Here is a 21,079-nt window from a genome sequence, read left to right as displayed (position 1 = left end):
ACCGACCAGGTTGGAAAAAGAACACAACTCAACTGATTTTCTAAACTCTTCAAAGACGAGGGCCTGCGGCGTTTTGAAGCTAACGGAATAAAATACCGTTTAATGTTTATGGTTGCCATGACTCCGGTCTTTCGTTGCATTATTCAAATGTATCGTGTATTTCTTCTTCTATGAGCATAGCTCCAATTTTTAGGTGCGGTTTATATTGCAGGTGTGTAATATGTCGTTACTGTTTGACAACAAGTATTATACATTTTCCCATTAGTTTTAACCGAATGACGGAGGTAAACAGCTGCCCCCCCCCCCCCCCCCCAATGGAATAAGTTATTGACTTGTTTATTGATGTGATAGGTTTTGCGTTAAAGAGAACCAAAGTTTAAATTAGTATCATATTTCCTTGACAGTTATCTGACCGCCGTGATTAGCAGAAGTTAAACATCCTCTTTGAACAGAAATGCATGGCGTTTTAAAGAAGAGAATAACAATATAACTCATGTTACTGTGCTGTGTGACTCATTAGCTTGCTAAATTTGTGCATTGAAACATTTACTCTCTGCACATTCCTGGGCACTGCCGAGGGGTCACAGGGACAGAAGTTACTCAAACCTCACTGACCCGCCGATGGGCAGTCGTTGCAAACTCAGCAAACTCCTGCTGTGCAGCCGAACTTTGGTCGTAATCATCAACTTCATATTTTGAATTCAATTGGAGGACTTAGAGCTGAGATATATGTGGCATACAACAAATGAAATGCTGCACAGTTTCAACATGATGCAGATTCTGTAAAGGACATTGACAAGTTAGTGTTTTAGTTCGTTCACGCTAGCCACAGTTTAGAATAGACTTTGATTTGCACGGTGGCACATAAACTTGTAATTCAGTAATCCACATCAAACATGCCATGTCTGCACATTGCATTTTTCCCCATTTTTATTGTAGCCAATTAGTTATTTTAGGCAACATGAAACTGAAGGCAGTCTGTGGGGAGAGAGAGGTAAATAAAGAATCCTGGAAGCATAAAGAATTGCTTTGTTTTTGCTTTTAAAACATTTGTTTTATGTTGGAGTCAAGTCGAAACCCTTTTTTGTGAAACACCTCAGATTAACCACGAGACTTTTATAGTGATGATTTTGGTTATTTGATCTTAATGCAATAATCTTTCGGAATAGTTAGAATCACTTCCATGAAATGATTCTCTCACTATTTGTAAGTCATCTTCCACATTTTGATGTGTGCCTGGTCCTCATTGGTGGGACCTGATTATGCCTATTCTGCTATCAGTGGAAAATCAAACGGCCACAGAGCTTCAACTGAAGAATTCAGATGAGAGTCTAAATATAAGTGTGACGGTGCCAACACATTTCCCTGCTCCTGTTTCTATTAAACCGGAATTATACTAATGCTATGATTGTGTGCTAAAATTAACAGAAGAAGCCAATTAAAAGCACATAATTACTTTTATGGCAATTAAGTATCTGCAGAAGATCCACGATTGTTCAATTGCCACATGGTAAAAGAACAAAGCTGCCAAATATTTTCAGATACCGTTTAATTCCCTTTGCAGCTGATGGCCTACACTTTGGCAGCAGTAAAATATTCGTATACTTATAAAAGGATTTAGGAATATGTAAAGAATTTGTTTTGCCAGCTGCCGCGTTGGCTTGACAAAGCCCTCTGTCTGTCTCTTGGGGACTCTGGTTTATACAAGCTACCAACTGGCTTACATACTGAGCATCTGTCTCACTCCAATGTGGTGGGAAGTTGTTTAACTCATCTTAACATCAAGCACTTTAACTTAACTGCACATACACTGCGATTACAATATTGACAGAGGAACGTTAAGGCAACTGATAACTATGACGTTTTTTTTGTTTTGTTCTCAGCTCCTTTGGACGGCGCCTTCCAATACATTTGGCTCCTTCTTGTTTGTTTAACTTTACAGGAGGTGGTCGATTTTACCAGTAATTTACTCTACCTTGTAAGTCTACTACCTTGTAAGTCGACTACCTTGTAAGTCTACTGGTTCTTAAATGCACACATTTAAGAACCACATGCTTTGTGGTTCTTAAATGTGTGCATCTCATAATGGGTTCCTTTGATATGCCTTCTTTCTCTTATTTTCATGGTACCGGTATCGTTAATCTTGGGTGATTTTTGTCACGTCAACCTATCATATTGGATCTGGTCTAACCGCATCAGTCAAAAAAATAATAATTGTTTCCGGTAGCAGGGGTGTCTGTGTCCTTGGCTTTGATAGAATTGTTTTTGTGATGTTTTGACATTTCTTTACGGTTAAAGAGGGTGTCAATTTTATCTACATGTACCTAATAAATTTGCAACTAAGTAGATGTAGTGGGCCAAATATTATACAGTGTTTTTTATAAGCAGCTTTTTGTTACTTTGCATTAGACAATCTAAAGAAAAATGAAAGTAATTCAAAATAATCGTGTGGCAATCTTTAAAGGAGGGGCCTGTGACCATATCCTAAATTAATGCTGGAATAGTGGACTCACTGGCATTTAAATAAATACAGTATAATACTAGAAGTTCCATCTAATGTGTGTGTAAAATATGCAAGGTTAGCGTTCACACCCTGGAACCTGAATGGACAAATGATCAAATGTCTCCAGCTTTCCTCCTCCAATGTCATTTGAGATCCGATTCCTTGGAGTCTGGGAATTGAGGGACCTTTTTCCAGAGTGTCTGTTCACTAACATTCCTGGAAAGCCAACATGAATATTGAGATTCAGAATGAATGCGAGCCATGCAGTTACAGAGCAGGTGCTGCCTCCGCGTCTCCGTAAATCATGCGACTGTCCCACCGACATATGTTTCCTCTTTATTAGTGGGCAGAAATGGAATGCCACAAAGCGGTCTTCACACTGGTGTTAGTGGGAGGAGAGGGGTTGAAGCTGAGAACGTCTCGGTCCAAATCTAAGATAGTAATTCTTAATTTTACAATTGCTTATCCATTTCTGCGTGATGCTTTGGAAAGTCGTTCTCCAAATGCTAGTCTGGGATTTATTCACAATGTTGGAACGGTGAACAAGACTGCCTGCCAGAAGTTGTCGATTACTGATATGTGGATAAACTGATTAAGGTTGAACATTTAGTTAATATTATTATTGATACTCTATTACAGATTTTGCCAATCTTTTCGTAAAAAGTCATAGCATTTTGATAAACACCCAACACGAGCAGTCAGACTGTGAGGGAGTATATCAGGGAGTAAGTATAGCAGTTCTCATTGACAGTGGAACTATTCATTGAACAATTTCTCACCTCCTCAAACTGACATTGTACAGTAGCTGTTTTTCTTTGGCCCTGATCTTTGTCATGCTGTCGTTTCTCTACAGTCATGGAGCTTTTGTAATGGGACACACACATCGCTCGTGTTGCCACCACCCATCTTCTGGGCTCCCATTAGAAGGTGAAGCTTAATTTCCCAGTATGTGCCATTGTTGCTGACACAGTTTCAGTCTCACTGGAGTTATATGATCCTGACTCAAGTGTTCAGCCCTCCCTATCTGGCCACTCCTCTGTAAAAGGCAGCGCTTTCTTAGCAGGCGAGTCTCTCATTCCAGCTCTGCTTTGGTGTGTGTCGACTCAAGTCAGGAGCTCTGATCTTTGGATTTTAACAATTGCACAAGTCCCGTAAAGTAAGTCAGATCTTTATGTGCTGTCCAATTGGAAGCGTTTCATGTACATTTTGATTCATCTGGAAAGGCTGTCGTTGTGTTAATAATACATTAACTTTAAATTATTTAATAGTGAGAAAATCAAACGACAGATGTGGAAAAAGTCTGCATATAGTCAGACTTTGAACTCGTGGTCAGATAAGAAAAAGGTGACACCTTGGTCTAAGGAACATGTGATATATATGTTCATATGTTTTACTAGTAATAAACAATTAGATACACCCTTTTGTTGCTTTTATGACCTATTTAGATTTTTGCTGTGGTTAAATAAATGAAGTGAACACTTATCACTGATATTAGGTTTAGTGTATAGATCAAACAACCGCCCTTAATGAGGTATATATGTATGTTTTTGTTGTAATTAGTAGTTTTCCAAAAGTACCAGTTGATAACAAAGATTGTAAGTTGTGGTAGAATTCTTCATTATTAAATGTTATTGACATTTCTATTTCAAACAGGTTGGTTTTGTATTTAGGATCATGTGTTATTATATATATATATATATGTCATGTTGAGGATGAGAATGGGTTAATTTATTGATGGATGAGCCAGTCCCTGTCCGTCACCCGGCTCATGACTTCATCCACATTCCCGTAATCTCCAAGTTAATAATCTAACCGACGAGTTTCACTGTTTTTATTTGACACCAGCTGAATATATGGCTCGTGGGTTCTGAGCCTCTTATCTGAAGGAATGAGATAACGCGCAGGTAGTCACAGGAAACACCCGAGACTTGGCAGGATGTACATGCACTCATGCCGTGGGAGACTATGACTACACCTGTCTGTGGGGTCAAGAAGACATGTCACACCTGAGTCACTCGAGCTACGGGTCATAAGATAAGCTAATAGGCCGTTTTTGGAACGCTTGTATTAGTGCTGTTTGGCTTTAGATTGTATTTTTCGCAGCCGTTCCCAGTAGCCCAGTGATCAGTTGCTTCTTTTCCTTTTTATTCAGGTGCTTTCTTTGTGACATTTGCGTTTGACCTTGTATTACAACCACCATTCAGAAATATGTACATGTAATGAATGCTAAAACTGAAGTAATACTTTACAGGAAATGGTAGTGACTGACTTCATCTCCTGAAGAACACCAACAGGACGTCGATCTGCTGACATGGAGGGCAACGGAGAGACCAGTGACACCGACAGCGGCATCATCCTTCATTCAGGTGGACGTTGTCTCTGTCAACAATGCCCTTTCAGTTTGCGTTCAATGAAAATTGCACTTATCTTAATGTCGTGTATTTCACACACTCAACTCTTGTATTGACTGCAGCGTGATAGAAACAGTAGATAGATGGTGGAGGCTGCTCTCTGAATACTGTTCAGTTGCACACAGTTCTCTGGAGGAAGGGTTAGTGTTCGGCTGCGTTAAATTTCTCCATCGCTGCTCGATCAATGGCCGGCGTCATGCGACCTGAAATTGGTTTAAACAAACCACAGATCGTCCTCGGAAGGTGGCTCAGATTTATCTGAAGGATAAGTGTAGATTTTTATTCAGAAGATAAATCTCCCGTTTTGCCACTTCATCATATATTTGTGAATATTAGCACTGATTGTTTTCTCCACAAATTATTTTTTATTTGACTCACGGAAATGATACAATTTGTCTTTTTTAGAAGCAAGAATGAAGTGGAAATTTTCCAACTTGACATACACTTTTCTGAGATTTTAATGAGCACGCGTTTAAATGATTTATCACAACACACTTATTCATATTTTTCTTTTTTCCCCCATTAAAAATAGACACATTTGTCAGTGTTGTGTTCCATATGTTAACATTGGCGCCGTAGAGTTAACAGCGAGCGTTGGCATTCATGCTCTGCTTTGTCTCCTGATTAGTTCTGGCTTTCTGACATTCCTTGCGCCCTAATTGAGGCACGTGATGTCTTCTCTATACAATGAAAAGCCAGTCTACGAAGAGAGGGGGGAACTTTCAGGCTGGGAAGTGGAATTCTTTGGCCCATTGTAATGCCGTCACGCTTCTTTCCTGTCGCACCTCCGACATTTGTGTGTACCTGCAGGGACTCTGTTAATAATCTCCGAAGGTATGCTCTGTGTATTTTGCCTGAAGCCACTCCTACAGTCCTGAGACGAATCTTAACGTCATTAGCAGCCAGGGTTACAGACAACAACAGTCAAATATCTGTTTATTATTACAAAGATCCACCACTAATGCAGCGTGGATTTAAGAACGATGAGAAAATCAAAAGGTGTGCCTATTGTGCGCACCAGTCAGCAGTAAACAAAGTAAAACAAAATGTACTTTGTAATTTATCATAAAAGACAAATCAGTGATTCCTCAATTTAGAAGCTGGAAGCAGGAAATCCAAGATCAGATAATCAGGACAACGCTAACAAATATAATCGTAACACGCGGTTGAATTTATTGCATATTTAATACCTGTACCTGTTAAATTTGCAGGTCTGTATTTGCGGCACATGTATGGATCGTGCCAAAAGATGTTGATTAATTACCTGAAAATGCATCCCTGATTTACGTTTTCTGCTTTTATTCAATTCATTTCCAGACTGCAGATCACAAGAAGCTGTTTGTCAGTCTGCTGCTCCCAGTAAAACTTGTGACTGACACTTCTCAGGCACTACTTCTTGAATGTTTTGGTTTCACTTTGATAAATAGTTTAAAATAAAGTGGAAGTGAACCTTTTTTTTTTTTTTTGCTTTAGTTCGTAAACCTTCAACTTCCATGTACTGATAGTTTCACGTGTTCTGAATAGCATATATTCGACCAGCACGCCTCAGTCGCTGAATCTCAGATGAGCTCACATGCTTCTCTCCTTGTGTACGACGCAGGCTCCGACAGCCCGACGACACACACGAAGGATGTGACCACACACACGCGGGCCATGAAGCTCAAACATCAGGATCTCAAAGACAGACTGGAGATCTGCATACTGGAGTTGAAGAAGCTCTGTATCCGAGAAGCTGTAAGTAGTATCCACAAATTAAAATAAAGTTTTAGTAGATTGGACAAAGAAAAGACGGAGAAGACGATCGTGTACTCGATACTTCATATGATTCAGCACCTGTTGGAGAACATCACACAGGTGGGGTCATTTACTGGCGCTGACACGTTCGGGTGACGCATTTCACTGCCAGTAACGCGTAAGAGGGGACATTTGTGAGATGTTTGGCCATGTCCGCACTGAACCTCTCTGTCAGGCTGCAGGTTGCAGCCAGATCACGAGGAATTCAGAAACGACAGGCGTGAAAATGGTGAATTATCAAACCAGCTAACCTCTGGTGCATTCTCGTACAAACAGCATCCCCTTCCTTTGAGAAGCATCTGAATTCATTTGAATGTCTCTAAATGGATCATGTTCAGCTGGTCAGAAGACCTTTGCCACCTCACCTCTAGGTTTTTAATCTCAGAGGTCTCCTTTTCTCTCGCGTTTTTTGGAGTGTGACGCCATGTGCTTGTGCTCCAGGGTAAAATCCCAGGACTCATCATTCTTTCCTGTTGACACTTGGGCTCGGCTCTCCTGTTGGGACACGCTGAGGTGAACTAACGGCAGGCCTGATGCCTATCCCTCCGCCGAGCGACAAAAGAACAACTAATCTCATTGATTGTGTGTCTGTCTGGGAAAATGCTTTGGCAAGGTGTAACTTTAAGTTTTTATGACTACTCTTTTAATGACGTCGACGACATTGCGTTAGAGTTTGGTTTGGACTTTAGATACATGATAGTGAGAAAGTGAGACTGCAGGAATGGGTTGCGAAAGGAAATCTCTGCAAGCTCCGAATTGGGAAATAGATCCCTCGAACCTCTATATGCCTCAACATGTAAGAAAAGCAGAATAAGATCAAACGGAGATCATTTTGAAACTGAAATTGTCCAAAGGGAGTGTATGTGTCTTCATTTAAAATGATCTAAATTGTTAAGATCTGCTTAACAATTAAGGGGGGGGGGGGGCGGGGGGGTGGAATCATGTTCAAATGTTTTTTGATGACAGTTGAAATGTGATATATTCTGTGTCTTTCAGGAGTTGACAGGCCAGCTGTCAGACGATTACCCTCTCCTACCCGGAGAGAAGCCTCCGCAGATCCGCAGGCGCATTGGGGCTGCGTTTCAACTGGACCAACGAAGCATTCCTCAAGTATCAAAGGTACGAGTGTAACCCGCATCGGTCTGATTAGTGTCATGATAAACGAGGTCATTCATTCTTTCAACGGCCATGTTGTCTTCGCCCTGCCTTAACCTCTCTAGGACTCAGAACTGAGTTTGGTGGATGCTGAGTTGGCGCTTCAGACGAAGATATTCGAGGCATCCTGTAAGCTCTGCAAAGAGGACCACCTCAGTAAGGCTGTTAAAAAGAGCCGGCTGCTGCAGTGCAAGAGAGAAGAGAAGAAACTGAAACGGCTGCAAGAGGCGTCCTTTCGGCTGCGGCTGGAGCACGGACGATCGTCACCGCTCCCTGCTTTTAATATTCCACAGCAAGGTGAGGGGCACTTGTCAAACCCACAAGATGGGGGGGGGGTTACAATGTTTTAGTTTTACAATGACATTTCCATGCAGGAAATTAAAATGATCAGATTCACATCATATGTTAACCTTTTCAATTGTTTTTTTTTTTAAGGATTTATATTTCCATTTAGAAATTCATTATTTTTTCACTTCACAAATTCATCACCTTGTTTGGCCTGGCTTTCAGATATGGGCACATCAGATGACAGCTCTCTGTCTGATTCTGTGGTGCAAGATGAAGGTGAGACCCGAAGTCTGTCAGCTGGAAAACCATTTCTCGAATGTGAAGATTCATCAGGTCTGCATAACATTCACGAGAGATCTGACACTAAATCATTTCCACTTGTTCTCCAGAAGTGACCAGCCAGTCCTCACTGCTGTCCTCGGGACTCCCCTGTCCAGGAGAGGCAGACCCTCCCCAGCCTGAACCTGCGTCCTCACAGTCCTTCACAAACGGCTCCTACCTGTCTCCACCGGTAACTCCTCAGTCTCTGCCTCTGACGCCGCGTCAGTCTCCCCACCCAAGCCTCAGCTCCACGCTGAGTTTAACATCGAGCCCGGCGTACGACCGTCCTCCCATCCAGCATTCCCCATGGTCAGAGTCCAGTCTGGATCAGCCTTACCAGAAGACCAAAAAGTCGCGCTCCTCCAACAAAACAAGGTAAAACAGAGCGTCCTCCGTTGCTGCCTTCCTGTTCGTCGGGTTTGGGTTTGGAATAGGCCGTGCGGTTTGTACCTCTTGGGTTGTGGTACACTGGCCAATGCATGGTTTTGTTGAGATCGGAAGCTTTAGCGGCCTCTTTATGAATTAATTTGTGAGTGTACAATACTGACACCTGCTGCTGATCTGGTGCTGCAACAGTCACGCTGAATAGTCTGGCCGATAATCCTCTTGAACTATGACGAAACCTTGACGCAGAGGCAGAACTCCTCCTTTTCTCTTCAGTAATCGAGGCTCTTATAAAACCTTACCTGCCATAATATGCAATAGGCATCACCTGCGTGATGCTTTCATGTGTGTGATCGTAATGCGCGCATGGGCGTGTTTGAGAAAGAAAACAGCATCATATTTAGTGCTGCCGTTGTCTTGTGTTCAGCAGTCCGGTGAACAGTGACGTGTTGCCGCCGATCGAAGCTTGCTTACCACAGGCGGCTCTGCCGATGCAGCTTTCCCATTTGAAGCTGAGCCGCGCCCAGTCGAGCAGCATGCCTTCCACCCCAGAGATGCGTGTGCACAGACAGCTGTCCCTCAGGTAGGCACACCTCAGACACAGCTATAAGTTCTGAGCTATTTGAGCTTTTTTTATTTTTATTTTTTTTACCGTACCAAAGCACTTGCCTTATCACCGGCGTGTCTATGTGATTTGTGCAGGTTATCCAGCCCTAATTCTCCACTTGAAAAGGACCGGGGTCGCGCCAGAGGTCCAAGGAGGCGACTGACAGAATACGCAATAACTTTACCAGAGACTCCGCCCCCTGTGGCGAACTATGGAACCCAAGCGAGCTCTGAAGACAGCATCTCCGAACACTCGTTTACGTCTTACACCAGCTCGCCCTGTCGGGAGCTGCTCTGTGAGCTGCCCAACCGATACCAGTCAGCATTCCTGCCACGTGGGCCGGCTGGCGGCTATGGGCCTCAAGCCATACCACACACCGGCTTCTACCACAATCCCAGGCACCAGTCCAGCCCAGGTTTTCACAAAGCCTATTATAATGAAGATACGATCTATTCACCCGATCTAGACTTGGCACGGAGCTACTACGCCCTGCAGGCTCCCTGCCCTCCCAACAGATACGAGTACTGGTACAAAGATGCCACCGTGACCCAGCAGAGAGCACAGAGGCCTTTGCCTCCTGACATTAGACTCTCCCCCTCCCCCTCCCCGGCTCAGTGGGAGGATCCACACTACCGGAGCAGTGGTCTCCCACAGCAGGGCGTGAAGGAGCAGCTCAAGTCGTGGCACCGGCGCAGTCAGCTCAAGGCGCCCAGGTCCCGTTCTCTCGACAGGCAGGGAGCGGTCAGAGTTAAAAGCATGCCAGCTCGGGAATTAACCTTCTGCCAAAGCCAGAAGTATCCGGAACAGGTAAGGACATGAAATTATTACACCAGAAGTCTGATGTCATGATGTGCCTTCCATTATTGCTAAAGTCAGGAAGTTGTTTTGACTTATCCAACAGCAGCGTTTCTATTCAATAGAGTAACACGTGAATATGTTGTTACACACCAAAGGAAAAATGAATTTGCCTCACGTATGTATGATGATAAATTTACTCTTTTTCTGTTCTGATGAGATAGCCATCTATCTAATCTCATGTTATGCTAACGATAACAAAATATGTTCCTTTTATTGTTTTAAACTGTTGAATATTCCTGTCAGAAGGAAGTTCTTTAGTTAACTCACATTCCCGTACGTTGCATGTGAAGTAATGAATATTCGGTAAATAGCGGACTTTCACAAAGTCAGGATTCTACCTCAGACAGTACTGTATATATATAAAACTAACCATCATGTTCATTAAACAGATTAGATACAAATATTGTGCATATTTTTATCTAAACTGTGGTTCCCCCATGATTAACTTGAAGGCTGCCCAGAGGAGAGCTCCACAGAGAGCTGCAGATGACCCTGAAGGACTTTGGGTTGTAGATGACGGATCTCACTTTGCAAGTCAGCTGTGAACCAAGCACACCAGAACTTGGACCATAAAAGACATGAACTCAGATACGAGTGAAACAGTTTACAAGTATCTAATGAATAAAACCTAAAATCACTATAGTTTTGAGTCAAACACGGCTCTGATAAGATTACAGTAACGCTTCTCGCTTCGGAGTGCACCTGCTGTTTTCGTCTACTCTGTATGTCGTTTTGTATCTGCAGTTACAAATGAAATGGGATAAATGTTCTTTATTATTAGAGTGCTGTTTTAACCTGTGACGGTTGTCATATGAGATCTGGGGCTGAGTATCTGCAGCCAGCTTAAAACTGGCTATTACATTTCTAAATATATATATATATTTTCACTGTTAGAGTTTTTGTGTGATTTTAAATACAAGGTTATTTTGATATGCGCACCTTTTCTTTTCTTTTTTTTTAATGAAATGAGAACGGTGTGGAGAGTTTTTAGAAGATCCCTTTGTGGTTAGTTAAATAAATTGTATGTTTTCAACATAACTTTATTAATTTCACTAACAATCAGGCTATTGATGTTATTTTAAGTCATGTTCATCAGGTAAAGTACATGCATACAAATCATACAGCATTGTGCTGCGTTAGAAAACACACTGCTATATTTTAGCAGATGGAAAATAAAGCATTCCTCTTCACCTAGCTGCGTGAAGGAAATAAATCTAGTATAAATAAAATGTAAATGGAAACAATATCTTTGTTAACCTCAAGCCTGGCCTTGTTTTTATACTTAAATGGGTCTGTGGACATGCCACTTAATGTGTACTTAGGGACTTAATGTACTACTTAGAATTAGATATTAACTCACATATAAAATAGCAAAGTAAGACAAAAGAAGAGCCTTGATACTTGGCAGCTATTAACGAGTCAAACGAAAATGTAAATGTCCTGATATTTAACAGTTTGTTTGTTGGCGCACTCGCGCTTGAGACCACAGATCACTGGACACGAAGCTTTTTCCTTGAAGCAGTACCATGTCAAGATTTCAGATGAACTGTTTGAAATATTGTATTTGTATGAGGATGATGGGCATCACCGAAAATTCCACTACAGCTACGCACTGACCGAGTTTTCAAATGATCAATTGTGTTCATTTGTAAGGCGTTGCACCTTTGGGGTCATGGAAAGTCAGACTTGAAATATAAGAACGTACGGACCTGAATTGGCAAAAATCCACCTGCAGTTACGCGTGTGTGTGTGGGTGTTGGCGGAAGTGTGTATGTGTGTGTGTCACAATCATGTTACCTTTTGTGCCTCTATTTTTAATGTTTTTCTTATTTATCAGTGAAAGTAGTTTAAATGCACCTGATGATGATATGGAAAATCTGTGAAAAAAATACCCTGTGGACGAAATAAAGAGTAACGTTTTCAGAATGTTGCGTTTCATTTCTTTGGACCATGTGTTGTTATTTTGTTGTAAAAGAACTTGTTTGTATTTTTAGACTTATTAATGTAGAAAAACAATATCCAGGGCACTCACTGTATTGAAAAGAATCAAAAATGTATCATACAACAATTATATTTTAAATAGAAACATTGTTTATGGTAAAAAAAAAAAAAAAACTATATTTGATTAATATATATAATATTATTTGCAAAATATTTAATGCATTGTTAGATATAAATTAATATTTAATTAAAAGCCACACACAAGTAAATGTAAATTGTTATTAGAAGATATATATAGGTTGTTTTTTGTTGTTGTTGTTTTACATAATTTTTAGATTTTACATGTTTAGAATTATTTTAGAAAGAAATACCTACCGGTCAGGAAGCTTTTATTTTTAGAAGTGGATATACTTTTATTGTGGAAAATGAACAGGAAGTTCATTAGCTGAGGAGCGCTCATCTTCCGGAAAGGATCTTGTTTCTTTTCGATAAACAATTCACTTTGCTGGCGTGAAGGCTACCTTTACAGGTGACTTATGCATATTTAATTAAACGGGCTTCGTGTGCGCTTGAACGGTAAATGATGTAGAAACGTTAGATATAAGTTCCGCGAGGACTTGTGTTTCCTTTTCGCAAGTTAATTCAAAAAGCGGTGTCGCTTCGCTCTACGTGTTAGCCGCGGCTCATCGCTAGCTAAAATGTAACGTTAGCAAATTATTGCTAATATATTTCGGGGATCTTCTAACTTAAAACGCTCGTTAAAGTTTGATTCTTTCCGGTGTGTATCAAGTATATGGAATCGTGAAGGTACGGTGACGTTACTAAACCCCGTTTATATCTGTGCGTATATCTGTGTTGTGTACTCCGTGTTCCCTTTGACGGTGTGCTGCTAATCCACGTTCGTCTGGCAGGACGCAACTTTGTTAAACGGATTGTTTGTCTTCTCTGTCCGGAGATTCGATGACCGATCGTTTCATTTGCTGCTTGTTTTTCTTTCCCTTGTGAATGTCTAATCGATTAATCGCAGGCTTGATATAGGTGTAGTTTACCGATACAGGAGTATAATGTTGTGTTTTTGTTAGCAGGATTACAGAAAAACTGCTGGATGGATTTTAATGAAAAAAATCTGAAGATGGTTCTTGGTCTAATTTAGATCCCATTACATTTTGAGAGCGATCCAGATACCCGTCTGGGTAGAAAAACAAAATCCGGATTTCCCCCTTTACTTAATATTGAGGCTTTTTTCTCAAAAAAGAGTTCATGTAAAACATTAGAGACCCTAAGTGTTGTTTTTACTTGGTTGGATCCGATCCACTGTCAGAACGGGCTGTGGAATGGAAATGATATAAAGTAATTGATTAGTGATCTCATTATTATATCTATAGTATTTATTACTACGTTGCCACGCAGTACAAATCAGACCATTTATGCATAACAGTTTGCCATTCATCTCTTGCCTGTGTATAATTAATTATGTGTTGGTTATCCATGTTTAGCTTGTGTCTATATTCCTTTCTTCCTGTAAATGTGCGCTCTGCGGTGAAAGCTACTGAGGAATGGCTTTAATTTGATTGTTATTGCGGTTTGCTCGGCAGGGCGTTGAACCAGCTGTACCATCTGAAGCTGAATACAGAGACTGTGAGTGAGTCATCAGGCAGTCTCCTTATGTCAGGCCGAAACGGGTCTGCAAGCGATGCAGACTGTCGTATCTCTGAGGACTGCCATGCCCCGGATGTGGAGCTGATGGAGCTGGGGCCGCTGCTGGAGGAGAGGGGGGGGCGACAGGCAGCCTCCAAAGGCCTTGCTCCCGAGGTAGGTCGTTTTCAGGGGGAGGTCGTGGTCCGGCGGCTTCAGTACTCTCATGACGATCTCTTCAAGGGAGCTGCCATGCTTGCGGATGAGGAAGAGGAGGATGATGATGTGGGAGAGGTCCTTACTTTGCCACTTCAGGCTCATCATGCCATGGAGAAGATGGAGGAGTTCGTACACAAGGTCACAGATGTCTCGCTGATCTACTAAGCGTAAAACGTTTCGGTTTTACAGCAACAATCCAGAAGTTATTTGTCTGCTTGCCGTGCAAAACGTTAAACTTTAGCAGGGAGCTAAAATGGGCCTGTGTTTCAGGTTACAGTGAAACGCATGTAATCCAATCTGGCTGCTACGTAACCGTTCTGTGTGATCATTACACAGAGCGTGACGGTTGTTCTGGTTAGTAACACAGTAAATGTATGCGTCTGAGTGAACATTATTCTTGGTTTTCAGGTTTGGGAGGGACGCTGGAGGGTCATTCCTTTTCATGTCCTGCCAGAGTGGCTGAAAGACAACGATTACCTTCTGCATGGACATCGGCCCCCCATGCCCTCTTTTCGCGCCTGTTTCGGAAGCATCTTCAGAATTCACACAGAGACAGGAAACATCTGGACTCACCTGTTAGGTGAGAATTAGCTCCACTTAGCATTCCTAAAATTTCTCACCACGGGGTTTTAGCAGCAAATGTTAGCAGTGTTTTCAGCCAGGCATTGGTTTAATGTTTCATTTTAGGACCCTGCATTGCTCTGATCTTTTTTTATCCCGTCATTACGAGTGACTCTGTCCTGTTTTTCCTCCCTCAGGCCTGATCTTATTCATTGGTCTGGGTACATTGACCATGCTGCGGCCTAACATGTATTTTATGGCCCCGCTGCAAGAGAAAGTGGTGTTCGGAATGTTCTTCCTGGGAGCTGTGCTCTGCCTTAGCTTCTCCTGGCTTTTTCATACCGTCTACTGCCACTCTGAAAAAGTGTCTCGCACCTTCTCCAAGTAAGGCCTCGTCGGCGCCGTCATTGCAGTGGATTCGTGTGGGGCTTCGCTGTGAGCTTTATGCTAATCTGCTAATGGATACGTGTATTTACTGATGGATCAGTGTAACATCAGGTCTTTGCTACTTAAAACATTAACATTAGCCACTAAGGAGGGATGCTAATTTACACCGGTAGCCCCTCACCTGTGATCTTGCTGTGAGGCAACTGCTCTACCCACTGCGTCACCACCGTGCTGTCCAGTTTAATCTGAATGCACAAAGTAAAACGTCGCCATGTCTTAAATTAGCGGGGAGGAGAACTATGAATGTTTGGTGATGTTGGTCGATGTTCGTGTGAAAATGTCGACACAAAAAAAAGCCCCAACATGTTTACAAACCTTTTTTTTTTTTTTAAAGTCGCTTTTCATACAGAAATGTACCTTTTTGTGGCTTTACCCCCTCCAGGCTTGACTACTCAGGCATCGCCCTCCTGATCATGGGCTCTTTCGTGCCATGGCTGTACTACTCGTTCTACTGTTCCCCTCAGCCCCGACTTATCTACCTCTCCATTGTATGCGTCCTCGGCATTGCTGCAATCGTCGTGGCCCAGTGGGACCGGTTCTCTACACCTCGTCACAGACCGACAAGAGCAGGTAAAACCAGTCCACAATCATGCGTGCTTTGAAGAGCCTGCCGTTTCTCTGTCATTTTAACGAGCAACTTCATTTGACTTATTGTCATTTCATCATATGTCACTGAGCAAGCGTAAATGTTCAATAACCAAGAAGCTTAAATGTGGACGCAAAGTAAGTCCAGTTCCTCTCTCAGGTGTGTTCATGGGCCTTGGACTAAGCGGCATTGTCCCCACAATGCACTTCACTATTGAGGAAGGCTTTGTCAAGGCCACCACAGTGGGCCAAATGGGCTGGTTCTACCTGATGGGTGCCATGTATATCACTGGCGCTGGCCTGTACGCAGCCAGGATCCCTGAGCGTTATTTCCCCGGCAAGTGTGACATCTGGGTAAGCATTCGATGAGTTCACCTTGTGTAATCATAATTACCGGTAATCATTTGCAGAATCCAGACTCTGTGTTTGGAACATATTTGGGCTCCATTTCTACTCTCTGCTCTCTTTTTGCGTTTGGTTAAAAAGTCCCAGGCACTAATTTTTGGGTACCTGCAATTTTCCAAGTGAGCTGAGCGGCTGTTAAAAGACCGCGTGAAGCAAGTCGGGTCGAGTTGTGCCGGTCCTACATAATGGAGATTCAGTGTTTACAGACACGTGTTTGGTTGTTCCAGCCTGTCTGCCAGCGCTGATGAGACTGAAGTCTTAGAATACATCATAATCCACAGAGTCTTAAAGGAATGAAGACATTTTCAGTCCACAGATGTGGTTTTTGTTTTTGTTTTTGCCTGTTTGATTACACACGAGCAATGACAGTGAATGAAACTGATGTTTACATCTCTCTCTCCCTTTCCAGTTCCATTCTCATCAGATTTTTCATGTCCTCGTCGTGGCCGCAGCATTCATTCATTTTTATGGCGTTTCCAATCTGCAGGAGTTCCGCTACGGCCTTGAGGGGGGGTGCACAGACGATACGCTCCTCTGAAGGGCCCAACTGTGACTACTCGTACTTTTCTTTACAACCACACACACAAATGCTGCTGGAATTCAATATATGGTCACTTATTGCTCCTTCTGTACATATTTGCAAACATCTTTTTTGGGTTTTGGTGGGCTTTTCGTTTGGCTCTGTTTTGCTCCAGTAACGTAGCATAAACTAGCCATTAAGCTACAAAGGGAATTTTCAACGGGCACTACTTTTTCAGTAATTACAGGATGGAAGTCTACATTTTCGAGTAAGATTAAAATGCGATTTTTAACCAAAATCTTATGTTCCTATAACTGATGCTTACTTCTTACAGGCCCACTACTAGCGTTATCATTGCACAAAGGGTACAGAGTGTATTATTTGTGCTGTAGCAGAGGGCGAGTACTGTAAGCCGTTCCTTTCCTCCCTACCGGTGTCTATGCGGGTTAGAGGATCAATGTACTGTCCACTTAAAGTTAAGGTGTAGAGAACAACTGGACCATTTAGGTTTTTGGAGACATGTACATGTATTTATAAAAGGTTGATTAAGTTATTTATAGCTATAGTGTGTACAACTGTCACCAGATGTTTTTTTTAAACTGCTGATCGCGATGTTGTCTGTTGAAACACGGACCGCCACAACCTCACCAATATCTGCTCTGCAACGAAGCATTCCCTGTGCTCTGAAGGCCCATAAAATAGAATGCATCAATAATGAAAGGAACGTGTAACTTCAGAGCCATAAATACGATTTCTAGATGTGTGTGAGTAAAAAAAAAAAAAAAAGATGGAATCTTAATCAGGGCTCGTCACGAAATTAAAAGGATGAATAAATAAATGGGGTTTTTTTTATTTTTAGTTTATTTGCTCTTGAAAGTTTATTGTGAATTTGAATCCATCGCTTTAGTTCCAAACAAATTATTTTCAAATAACATGATAGGACAGAGCTGCAGTGCAAAAAGTAAGATTAGTACAGGTTAGAGTGAAATGCTTAAAATGTCGAAATTAGAAGAAGCCCCTCACCTTTTTGCTTTTTCAGCCAGATGATAAATCATTGATAACTTTTCTAGAGGATCTGGGCTACGCACAATGTACAGATCTGGATCAATAAAATTTTGTATTTGTTGGCTACAGGTGTTAATTTTGTGCTAGATTTCAGATGCAATGGAAGGTGTATCAAACACACCCTAAGTGTATATTATTAAATTAAAACCTTTAAGTCACCATATAGGGTTTAAAATGTAATATTTATGATTGATATAAACTTTTAGTATTCCTGTGCCTTAGGCCAACGGAAAAGTTTTAAAATAAAACGGCCTATCTTAACAGTCGAGGGCGCTTCAGTGATTTCCAGATGGTGACCTTTCTTGTTTTCCTTACCATATATACAATCAAATCTCTACTGAACTGGCAACTCCATTGATAGGTTGTATCAACTGCTGTTTAAGACCGTTTGTTTTCTAGATCAATTTATTCAAGCTTTGCTACAAAGACTAAAATGGTGTGGGTTCTTGACTTCGTGTAATGTCCTGTGTAGAAAGTGGAGAAAAAAAAAATCAGACATTTCACTGAAATGTAAACATAAATATTTATTAATGGCAACCTTGGAAAATTATTGGAATAAATTTTTCCACATGTACAAACATTGTGTCCATTTGTGTCAAATGCATGTTTATGGTTTTTATTAGTATTTATCCGTCTATTTAACAATTTAACAATCTCCATTTAGCGGTTGATCTCCGTTCCTACCCTCACCTGTGGCTTTGGGTAGTGACCGAAATGAGCTTCCTCCGTAGGGTGTCTGTAGATGTGCAAGCAAATTAAATAATGGAAAAAGAGCTTTCTCCAATTGGGACAGACAATTTGTATATTAATTATTAAAGTTAATGTAACAATATTTCTTATGTTTATTGGTATAGTATTGCCATTTTCTTATAAATAATACTGCAAATGTAATGTATGTAAACACTTTATTACGACAGTGCTGCGATAACTTCTTCCGGCTTCCCGCAACTTTCTGCACTTATCCGGGTTTGGGACCAACTCAAGGGAGAGACTGGCGGAATGTGGAATCCGGGTTACGGCATTAAAAAGCTGTTCCCTGACCGGGAATCGAACCCGGGCCGCGGCGGTGAGAGCGCCGAATCCTAACCACTAGACCACCAGGGAGCTGTAATGGCAGCCTATCAGTGTGCTATGCATTGTTTTCACTGACTGCTATTTTCAAAATGTTTTTTAATATGTATTTCATATAAAACTGTTACTTAATAAAGTTGCTTATTCGCAATTATTTTTGTACACATTTCCTGCTCCTGCTTTGCGTTCCAATCACAAACCTGCTTATAGTCGGAACCAAATTCACGTCCGCGTGTTTCCGAACGAGATTATTTAGAAGCAGGTACGATTCTGACAGCGAGATGAGAGGCTAGCTTTAGCCGACCTATTTGCTTTACGAGTTAGTGGCATTCTTCCTCCTTATCGCTTCATTCAGGCATGTCTTGTTCTCTTGTACGCATCTAGTTTTAATGGCTGTTTAAAGATTTTATATATTACGGCTAATTCGTTCCCATTTTTAGTGTGAGTATCGTAGCTTAGAAATTCATTTCTGACTTGTTTTTGATAATAGTAAATATTCCACATTGTCATAACTAATGTTTAGTAAGTTTCTTCCGCTCAATGCTGTTATCGATCGCATCGTGTTATCGGTTTTAAATTAGCATGAATGATTTGGCCTTTACGCTTAAATACGGCATCTTCTTGGTTCGATCCGAGTCGACGCGTGAAAGATCTCGTGTCCCAAAGCTTTGTTTATGTACACCGAAATAATCATAATGGATGTCGCCGTTTGTGACCCGTCAGAGATGGACAACAGTCAGCAGCCCGGTGAGAGCACGGATCGGTCGGATTTGGTTTCTGAAGACGGCAAGAACGTCAAATCTGTTATCTGCCAGTGTTGCGAATCCAAGGTGCTGAGTCCGGGCAGCGCCGTGTTCGCTGAGAAGGAGGTATGTTTGCAGAAATGTTATCAATGTACGCTGTCCCTGCTAAATAAATAAAAATAAAAAATAAATGTTGAATAACCTTGGGCAGTAAATAAAGGGCTTCACTTCTTCCGAGAGCCTCTTGGTCACTGTTTGCATCTAAGTAAAATAATATACTATAATAATATGCGTGTTTAAAATGCTCCGATGTGTTTACTCGTAATTTTAATATATATTAACCAGTGTATTATTCCTTATTGAATTGTAATAATCATTTTTGATATAATTGGTAACAAAAACAATGAGACGAAGCAAAAGGAACACCGAAATTATTGATAAAAAAAGAATAATGTCATAAATTTGTGATTTTAAACAATTGCATGACGACCAAACCTATTAATTTGAGAATCATCACAAAACCTCTACATATAGATGGGAATAGAATAGAATAGAGAAAAGGTTTTCTTGAAATGAGCCATAAAATGAGTAAACGTAGATTCTCTTTATTTAACAGCTGTAGTTACATTTATTTTACAAAGGTTTCATTTAAAGATATGAGGCATCTTCAAAATTTACTCGATGTATCTAACAGAATTATGTTATGCTGTAGTAACGACAAAAATATTGAATTCAATATACATCAGCGGTTGATTCTTTTATTTTGAAATCCATTACTAGTACTTTTAATAGAGAATTTATTACTACATTCCACTGTAGTATTGTGTATTTTACTAATATACAGACAGAAATGCTCATTGGTACATATACAACTTTGTATTATAGCATAAACTTACATATAAATGCATAAATAAATCCAGAAGCAACAACTCTAAGGTCAGCAGACATCGAGCAATTTAATAATGCATGAAAAGCTCGCCCGACTATTAAATGTATTGATATAATATCTCCAAATTGTCGTACATCATCTAGTGTTTGTTTTCTCCCACCAGCTGTTTCTACCATCGATGCGGAAAAAGAACGGCCTCAGTAACGCCGAAGGCTCAGTGGACGGAGATACGCTGACCGGCCACTGGTTCGTGGACGACATGTTCACTTTTGAGAACGTGGGCTTCACTAACAACGTTGGGAGTATTAAGTATCTCGTATGTGCAGATTGTGAGATTGGACCGATTGGCTGGCATTGTTTGGATGACAAGAAAAGTTTCTTCATCGCTCTGGAAAGGGTGAAGCATGTATAGTCTAATAGCAGAGGAGAACAAGAGAGAACTTTTGTTTTTTTTAATTAAAAGTTTGCCGATTACGCATCTTTCCATGGATTTAAACCCAGAGCTGACCTCAACCCACTGCAAACACACACACCAACATATTCCGTGTTGTTATGTGTGCATTGGTTTTGTTGCGTTACTTTAAATCTCTTTCATCGCATGGACAAAAATCTAACTATTACTGTCCTAATAAAGGTGTTTTTTGTGGGAGCTAATGTTGGGTGCCATCTTGTGGCTG

At 41.1% G+C, this 21,079-nt stretch overlaps 3 protein-coding genes and 1 non-coding gene across 7 annotated transcripts; 3 read left to right on the top strand and 1 right to left on the bottom strand.

Annotated features, from left to right (window-relative positions):
- The first annotated feature begins 4,814 nt into the window (after positions 1–4,814).
- On the top strand, positions 4,815–12,240 carry inavab (innate immunity activator b). Its single transcript, XM_068742686.1, has 9 exons — positions 4,815–4,869; positions 6,515–6,648; positions 7,705–7,827; positions 7,929–8,160; positions 8,374–8,427; positions 8,541–8,847; positions 9,284–9,439; positions 9,559–10,270; positions 10,774–12,240. The coding sequence occupies exons 1-9, from the start codon at positions 4,815–4,817 to the stop codon at positions 10,864–10,866; spliced, it is 1,866 nt and encodes a 621-aa protein (XP_068598787.1). The 3' UTR covers positions 10,867–12,240.
- A 498-nt stretch (positions 12,241–12,738) lies between these two features.
- adipor1a (adiponectin receptor 1a) lies at positions 12,739–18,302 on the top strand. The gene is made up of 8 exons (XM_068742120.1): positions 12,739–12,791; positions 13,858–14,074; positions 14,141–14,254; positions 14,525–14,696; positions 14,875–15,061; positions 15,507–15,694; positions 15,870–16,063; positions 16,524–18,302. The coding sequence occupies exons 2-8, from the start codon at positions 13,928–13,930 to the stop codon at positions 16,650–16,652; spliced, it is 1,131 nt and encodes a 376-aa protein (XP_068598221.1). The 5' UTR covers positions 12,739–12,791; positions 13,858–13,927; the 3' UTR covers positions 16,653–18,302.
- Positions 16,609–21,056, top strand: rabif (RAB interacting factor). 4 transcript variants are annotated; one of them, XM_068742124.1, is made up of 3 exons: positions 16,609–16,627; positions 19,494–19,639; positions 20,566–21,056. In XM_068742124.1, exons 2-3 carry the CDS (start codon positions 19,496–19,498, stop codon positions 20,812–20,814), a joined length of 393 nt encoding a protein of 130 aa, XP_068598225.1. In that variant the 5' UTR covers positions 16,609–16,627; positions 19,494–19,495; the 3' UTR covers positions 20,815–21,056. The 4 variants fall into 4 exon arrangements, with proteins under 4 accessions (XP_068598225.1, XP_068598222.1, XP_068598223.1 ...); XM_068742121.1 differs by lacking the exon at positions 16,609–16,627 and adding an exon at positions 19,033–19,125; XM_068742122.1 differs by lacking the exon at positions 16,609–16,627 and adding an exon at positions 19,037–19,089.
- On the bottom strand, positions 18,732–18,803 carry trnae-cuc (transfer RNA glutamic acid (anticodon CUC)). The gene has a single exon. It is a non-coding gene; the product is annotated as a tRNA-Glu (tRNA).
- Positions 21,057–21,079: the final 23 nt, after the last annotated feature.

This window comes from Brachionichthys hirsutus, chromosome 8 (assembly GCF_040956055.1).
Source record: "Brachionichthys hirsutus isolate HB-005 chromosome 8, CSIRO-AGI_Bhir_v1, whole genome shotgun sequence".
Taxonomy (NCBI): Eukaryota; Metazoa; Chordata; class Actinopteri; order Lophiiformes; family Brachionichthyidae; genus Brachionichthys; species Brachionichthys hirsutus.
This window is presented reverse-complemented; position numbering and strand designations above follow the sequence as displayed.